The sequence below is a fragment of the Meleagris gallopavo genome, chromosome 7 (genome assembly GCF_905368555.1).
Source record: "Meleagris gallopavo chromosome 7, MGAL_WU_HG_1.1, whole genome shotgun sequence".
NCBI classification, from domain to species: domain Eukaryota; kingdom Metazoa; phylum Chordata; class Aves; order Galliformes; family Phasianidae; genus Meleagris; species Meleagris gallopavo.
The window spans coordinates 19,539,926-19,548,128 of NC_139410.1; the positions used below are offsets into that span (position 1 = coordinate 19,539,926).

Here is an 8,203-nt window from a genome sequence, read left to right on the forward strand (position 1 = left end):
GTAGTTTTTTTTATTAATTCATGCATGATACCAGAAGGCTGATAATAAAGGAAGAATCCCTGAGTAAGAAGAGAATTATTCAGCAATATTAGGCAAATATAACTATAGTTTTTAAAAGAAAATATTAAGGAAAATAATAATAATAGTGAGGAGCTAGTCCTTGTAGTTAAATTTGTTGGATGTTTGAAACTTAGTGATATAAGTGGGAAGGTTAAACCTTGGCATTTGTATTAATTTCTGGAATCTTTCCTTTAAAGATCACAGTGATAGAACAATCCTTACAACAAATGAAGAAGGGGGAGAAGAGCAAACAGCAAAAATTAAAGCAGTAGATTTTAGAGAAAACAGCAAACTTGAAGTTGACAGACTATCAAACTGCCAAACATCTAAAAATGACATTGCCATAAGTCATAGGAATTACACTCAACTGATTCCGGGAAAGCAAGATCAGAAAACAAGTCAAACCAGCCTGGACACCGTAAAAACTCAGGATGTTGCAATTCAGACAGGTCCATTGGTTAGCAATTTGGGAAGGACTTCACAAAAAGAAATGTTTGTCCCTCAAGACTATGAATCATCCACATTCAAAGGAATCCTTCAACACAATACAGACACAAACAATCCTGGTCTTCGGGTGATGCAAGGAATATGTAAGAATGAAGACATTTCAACAGAACGAAATCTTCAGAGGCATGAAGTTCCATATGAAAAAACAATACCCATGAAAGATGAAATTCATATTTGTACAAATGGCAGTAATGCTACTTCACCAGAAACAATTGCAAAAACTCCAGATGGGTCTCCTATAAGGGGTTACCCTCTTTATAGACAAGACATGAAACCTAAACCTAAGCCTGCTAATGAAATTACAAGAGATTACATACCAAAAATTGGAATGACTACTTACAAAATTGTGCCTCCTCCAAAATCCTTGGAAACAATGAAGAGCTGGGAATCAGAAGCTACAGATTGTAAAGGTCAAGAAGTATCTGCTTCCAAAAACTCTCTGAAGTATGAAGACACCAAAGAATTCATAATGCAAACTGAAATTCCTCATCTTCCAAAAAGTACAGGTTACTTACAAACTGGTCTGCAAAATATACCTGCTGCAAAAAATGATCTGCTGCACAGAGTGAACAGCATTTCTGAACATGGGGTGCCATCTGGAGCCAGGGTTACCACGGAGGTCAATCAAATAGAAACAGTGTCTTCTAAACAGCATATCCCACTGATGCTAAGCTTAAGTAATTCAAATGCTTCTTCTGAGACTCAGGAGAAGTCAAATGCACTAAGTCCTACAACTAAGCCTAGTTCTTTTTATCTGCAGATGCAGCGAAGAGTTTCAGGTCATTATGTGTCATCTGCAATTGCCAGAAGTACCATTTGTGCTCCTAATTCTATTCAAAATGAAGTTAAAAATACAGAGATGGAAAAAAAAATCTCATCACCTGATGAAACTTCTTCGTTACATACAACAAGTAGCTCCTCTTCTCCAGCAGATGAAGAAAAAGATGATGATGGGAAAAAAATTGAATCCTCCACTTCTCCTGTTAAAAACAATAAACCACCAAGTTTTCCCTCCTGTCAGCCAGCACCATTGAACCTAAAAACTCTAAGAACTTTTGCAGTTCCAAAGCCATACTCCAGTTCGAGGCCATCCCCTTTTGCACTTGCTGTCTCCTCAGCAGTCAAAAGATCACAGTCATTCAATAAAACACGTACAATCTCTAGTCTGGCACCAAGAGAAGAATTTCCTGTTGAACACTCATCTGCCTCTTCTGCAGCTGAATTCTCCTCAGCTACCTCCATGCCTCAAGTGAAAAACCCTTCCTTACACAGCATCACGGGAGGGCCACAGAATAATCTAATGGATAAGGTAAACTTTATTACTAATATTTTTTTTATCATTGATCCGCTGTGATGTCATCTTCAGCAGAGCAGAGACTTTGGCTTATCTTTCAACTGCTTGCTTATCAGAAATGCTGTACTGATACAGTGTGAACAACCTCTGGTGTTTGGGAGTAGCACAGCATTGTAATGAAGTACTAGAAAAAAGGGAATACTAGCTAAGATGAAAACAATCTCATTCTGAGTACTAGTAATAATTACTTCTTGCCATAACTAGCATCTAAAATTTGGAAAATTTTTGTGGTGTTTTGTGTTTGTGGTTTTTATTGTTTGGTATGTTGGTTTCTTTAATTTTGAGTAGTGTGATGAATTTTGGTTCAAGTGACCATGGCAGAAACACTTGAACCAGGCATAACTGAGTGAGAGAAACTTTAAAAAAAAAAAAAAAAAAAAAAAAAAAGTCATAAAAATCAACTAAGGTATTAATGTTGCAAATGTGTAGATGGAAATATACCTTAATTCAGAGAGCTGTTTCAAGCTGTTCTGGGAGCTTGACATATCCATAAACCTGTGATGTGTAGATGCTGGCTGTCCTGCATATTCTGTACAGATCTGCAGTATTCTGACAAGAAGCAGTACTATTTGAAACTCTGTTTTTATAATGACCGTTTTCTTCAGGCGTGGAAGTTAGAGGCTAATCTTTGTTTGAGAGATTCAGAATACACTAATGCTTTTTTTCCTCTCTGCTTGCGGTTCAAAACATATTGACAAACTTTCCAGAGTGGCTTCTTCTGGAATGTTTTATGCCAAATTTAGATTTTTCACACAAATGCATTAGTAAAATAAATGTTGAGGTGATTATGGCTTTTATCTGGGAATACTGGAAACTGATCTTTGTTAGATGTTTCAATTCTCAAGCAGTGCTAATTATGCTACAGTGTGGTGTCAAGGGACCTAAATTTAGGTGGTGACATTTTGGAGTAAAAGCCTGTCAAGTCATCAGGAAAAAAAAAAGCAACAAAAAAACAATGGATCTCAACCAGTTGTAATGCTTGAATATTTTCCTGTTTACTTGAGATATAATTTCAAGTTATAAAATCATGGGGTTCTTGAGTGCTTGATTTATTATTTTTATATTTATTTTTCCTTTTGGAATATGTTTTTTCCATATCATATCACTTTGTGGTATCACATGCTCATCTTGGAGGAATTACTTCATCATTTTAGTAAGTTTTGTAAGTTCCTTTTGGCTTATATCTTTTTTGTTGCTGATAAATTGAAGATCAGTTCCCAGAGCTATAGTAGAAACGTGGTTAATACCTGAGATCTTGAACAAAGCAAATATTATAGTGGCACAGTTTGATATGTGACCTCCTGTGAATTGACTTAGTTTTTTCCTTGCTGCTAATTAGCTAATTAACATTAAAGGATGTTTGTTTGTTCTTGTCCTTCTCACTTCCTCTGTTTCTAGAAAAGCAGCAATGTGAGCAGTATTGAGCAAAAGATTCAGGCACAGTCAGGTGCTTCACCTGACCACCCACGCCCTGTCATTATGAGACAAACCTCAACGCCAGTCCAGCGCTCTGACCCAGAACAGATCCACCAGAGCTTGCTGGCTGCAATCCGCTCTGGAGAAGCTGCTGCCAGATTGAAAAGGGTGAGTTTTTGTTATTGCATCCATCACAGTGAACTCATGGTGCTTCCTTCAAAATTACCATATTAATGCCTGACACTAAATGCAGTTAGCTTGGACATGAAGAGCTATGAATGGGGTCTCCTAATGGGAAGGGAGGTGGGAGGAGAGTTCAGTTTTGCAGAATGAACTGGTGAATGCATACGCAGCTTTGTACGTTCATATATTCAGATAGCACAAATATATGATTTTAAGCACATGCTAAGCAGCTTCATCCTAGACTCGAATTAGCTGCAGTCTTTTCTAGTCAGGTAGATAGAAGTTTTGAATATTTCTTTTTTCTAATGATTAGACTTTATCAGTTACATTCTTAGTAAATGTATTTCAAGCCTCCTGCTTGATATCATTAATAAGATATTTCTCAATGTTTTGTTGATAGTCCTGGTAGGACTGTTTTCCTTCACTCCCTCAGGTAAAAATTGATGATTGGTTTCTGTCTCCTAAAATGCACTCTCACAGGGTAAAATAGTGCAGACTTTAAAAATCTATTGTTTTAGATTTGCAACCAGACAGTTTAATGATAGTCTCACACAAAATTCTCTTGACTCAGCATTAATATTTTGCATTCTATATTGAAGAATAATTTCTCATTGCAGAAACTTAAGAAACTCAGTAGGTTTTGTTTTCCTTCCCTTTCCCACCTGAAACTTGAATAAAAGCAAGTAAATTGTTGTGGGCAGATGTGAGGGTATTTTAAAATTATTTTTAATGGAAATCTTTTATTTCCCCTACGATCAAAATATGTCAGTTGATGGGTAGATATTAGAATCGCCTGTTTTAAATACCTGAGGTTTTGATTCAGCATTGCACTGCAACAGTCTCTCTTTGACCCACAGAGTCCTTACCAGTCGTACATTTATGTATGGTGTTACAAAGAGTGAACTGATGACTAAAAACCTTTTTCTCCCATCCCTCTCTCACTCTCCTGTGAGTGGGAGATGTTCTTTCCCCATGTAGCATTTGTAGAGACTTAGGGTGAGGAAAGGAAAACCAATTAGAATGAAAGGCTGTAAGCATGAAGAAAAGCATGCTGTAAGGTAGAAAGCAAAAAAAAAAAAAAAAAAAAGTGGGGGAAGATCTGTCAGGTGCCTGCTTCTGTCTTTACCTCTCACCATATTCTCTATTCTTTCAGCAATACGAGGGAGTCATTTAGTGAAAAGGGGGGGGGGGAAGCTGGCACCACTGTCCAAATCCTCTTTTTTCCATTTTACTTAATAAGTTGTCAGTATGCAATGCCAAGATCTGTGGCCTTTTGTGTTTCTGTCCTTTTACGTTGAATAGGACCCTCAGTAATTACAAACCTAAAATGGGTCAACTGAGGTTTCTTTTTAACTATTTTTCTCTTCAGAATGTTTTCATTTTGTTTAGTGAACTCCGTGCTGTGGTATGTTGCTCGCATGGCCCTCATTAACTCCAACTGGAGTTACTGGTTTATGCAGCTACAGTGAAAAACAGATCTTTGCTATCTATCCTTAAAGTTGTTTGCTCCAAGAAACATTCCTCTGTCATAAATGGATGTCAGATTTTGTTATAAATCAGTTCTATTCAATATTTTATTTAAAATATTTGTTTTGAATGATTTTTTTCATATATTTCTTTTCAACCAACTCTGGAGATTGACAAAAATTTACATGCTTTTAATAGTTATGCACTGAACTTTTTGAAAGGAGTGTTTGAAATTACTTAAAAACATACTTAATTCTACTTCAGCATATGTGCTTTGTTCAGAAGTGAGTTAGGAGATGGTTCATTGTGTGAGAAGAACACTAACTGAAGGAACAGTATCGCACTTTTCTTAAATTAATACCCTGTAACATACTCCAGACAGAAGCATGTTAAAAGTTAGGTTAATATTTCCTTTTTCTCTTTTTTTCCCTCCATCCAGGTTGGTCCTCCATCAAACATTGTATCTGTCAATGGAAGAGCCAGGCTTAACCATTTGTATTCCACAGAAGCGAAAGCGAATCACTAGATATTACGCCAAATATTTTGCACTTTACTACTGCTTCATAGGCCACCTTAACAGTAACTACCGATTTTTGAAAGTGATTAGTATATTTTTATCAGTTGATATAGGAATATGACACTGAGTTCCTTTGATGCCTTGGAAAAGATTATTAGAATATGTAAATTATGGTAATAATTTTCTCTATATAAAGCTGATTATGCTGCTAAAAAGGTTTAAGAGAAGGTGCAGATGAGCTCTGCTTATGTTGGAATGAATAAAAAATATGTTGATTTCAGCCTTCAAGACAGAACAAATGTAGCAGTATGCTGAAATTACAGATTTAAAGCAATCTAGATTTTAGATCATTAATTTTCAATTGTGTATTACTTTAACAGATTGTATGAATTTAAATCTACCACATGCTGCCTCCATATTACTTTGTTAAATTAAATTTGTAATTAGTAGAAAACTATATGTGATACTTTTGTTCCTCTTAAAAAAAAAAAAAAAAAAAAGGAAAAAAAGAAAAAGATTTTATTCCTTCAGCTGATGTGGTTGGGATAAGTATTTTGGTTTTAAATCTTGAATTTTTTCCTGGTAGGATATATTAAAAGAAAAAAAATAATCAGGACATAAATTATTGGAAATTTTTGTACTACTTAAACTTTTCTTAACAGTAGCACTACATGATGTTTCTAATCTTCTCTTTGAGTAATTGTATATACTGTTTCCCCAGCACTCAGATGAACAATGCCTTTTGTGAACTAGATATATTTTTAAATGGTCATCAGTATATAGTCACTTATGGATAAAATGCAAATTCCACTTTTGATACTTAATGAAATTTTAAAAATGTATAATTGGATATTTGAATAAGAATGAACTTTGGACTTGTTCATATAAAATATTTTAATCTTAAAACAGCATGATAATACACTTATAAAGCATTCTTGTGTCAGAGAGCTTCTATTTATAGAGACTAAGCGTTAAATACCAAAATGGGAATGAATATATATATATATATATATGCATATATAAAAAGAAAATGCTTCCTATTATATTTAATCTATTTTGCATTTCTTGTCGAGATGAGACATTCTGGGGAGAGAGTGGATATTGGGTCACGTTCACGATGAAATAGCTAGATTATGGATATGCAGCTGGGATATTTGCCATATTAAAATATTTTCTTGCTGGATTTGATTTAAATAAAAATAATTATATTTAGTTTCTATTCTTTAACAATATATTTATTTTATACTTTAGAGTCATTGTATAACTCATTTTCAGAAACTGATCTGTATGTGCATTTCAACAGGTTGGTGGTGGTTTGCTGCCAGGTTTTTGTGCAATAATCTCAGAGATCCCATTACTTTTCTAGTACTCAATTACTGATTACAAGTAAAACAGTGTTAACCTAATGCTGAAACCCTTTGAAGATTTTAGTGAATATAAAGTTTATAAAGAGAACTGATGAACATGTGTTCACTGCTGTTCTCTTGTATTTTCATACCTACAACTCAGTCCTCTGTCTGTGCATGCCACCACTTCCTTTTCCTCCTAGTTCTTGCCTCCAGTTAAGAGCTGATTCCAAGGAGAAACCTTACATGCATGGTAGCTCAGAAGACCTGTTTTGGGGTTGACTGTAAAACGCTGCTTCATCTTTCACTTGAAATTATTGAGATAGAAGAGGTAGTTGCTTTCTAGCATCTAACTGGGTCGTACTTTCTAGATTTCTTTATGTCTTGAGGGACAGTCTTGAAAATTGTAACACATTCCTAGCAATCTACAAAGCATCTTTGTTGTGATATTTGAATTCCATTTTTAAGCATTCCTGTACAAGACGCTGATCTTTAACTGGCACAGAGAGGTTGCACTGCAAAATAATTGTCTTGTTTGTATCTTGGGTGGGAGAGGGTTACATAGTTGCTCTCAAACTTTTGTTTTCTCTGCTGGAGGTGACTAAATCTTATTTTGTACAATGTAATCTCCATCTGTAGACTACATGATATTTCATTATTTCAACTAAGTGTGTGGAGTCCAAACGTTCTGGGTTTTGGGAAAGATCAAATAACCTTGCTTTGTTGTTCTTTTATTTGCATTTGGCTACTGTACTACTATTATATTTCTCAGTTCCATGTTAAAAGTATGCTGCCCTTTGATGTGAACCCTGAAGGCAAATAAATTTGTGTGTAATAGAGATTAAGACTAAAAACATCTTTCCTGAATTGTAGGGTTTCTCATCTGTGTAACTGAACTTGCTTAGTAATTAGCTTAAATGTCTACACACAGTAGTACTGTGAAATTTGTCAATACGATTTTCTGTTACTAACTGGCAATATTGTTTAGCAAAACTTTCCCTTTCCCCCTTCTTCCAGCATGTATGTAAGAGATTTTAATATTTTGCTATTATATTGCTAGAGATGCATTTTTTTCTTAAACTCTTCTATTAAAACTCTTGGTGATTAACTTGATGTGTTTGTTAATTGTTCAAACAAGAAAACATCTTCTTAATTAATAAAGCAAGTTTTTCTAGCAAAAGCAAGCCTAAGCTTGGCAGAAGTAAATTTTTGTTGTGGATGCCTTACGTGCATGGAAAATATCTGTATGTTTTTGTTTTGGCCTAAGAATACTTAGTTTGGGGAACGGTACTAGAGATGTTTTCTAGGCAACTATTTCTCATAGCTTTTGCTGCTTTTGAACAGTAGACAAAA

At 34.9% G+C, this 8,203-nt stretch overlaps 1 protein-coding gene across 5 annotated transcripts in view; it reads left to right on the forward strand.

Moving 5' to 3' along the window:
* COBLL1 (cordon-bleu WH2 repeat protein like 1) overlaps positions 1-7,958 on the forward strand; it is a 77,845-nt gene extending 69,887 nt beyond the window's left edge. For all 5 annotated transcript variants that reach the window (XM_085227532.1, XM_085227534.1, XM_085227535.1 and 2 more), the window contains 3 exons: positions 258-1,876; positions 3,320-3,505; positions 5,427-7,958. In XM_085227532.1, coding sequence (XP_085083658.1) covers positions 258-1,876; positions 3,320-3,505; positions 5,427-5,513 — 1,892 coding nt within the window. In that variant the 3' untranslated portion in view covers positions 5,514-7,958. The remainder of the gene's footprint in view (positions 1-257; positions 1,877-3,319; positions 3,506-5,426) is intronic.
* Positions 7,959-8,203: the final 245 nt, after the last annotated feature.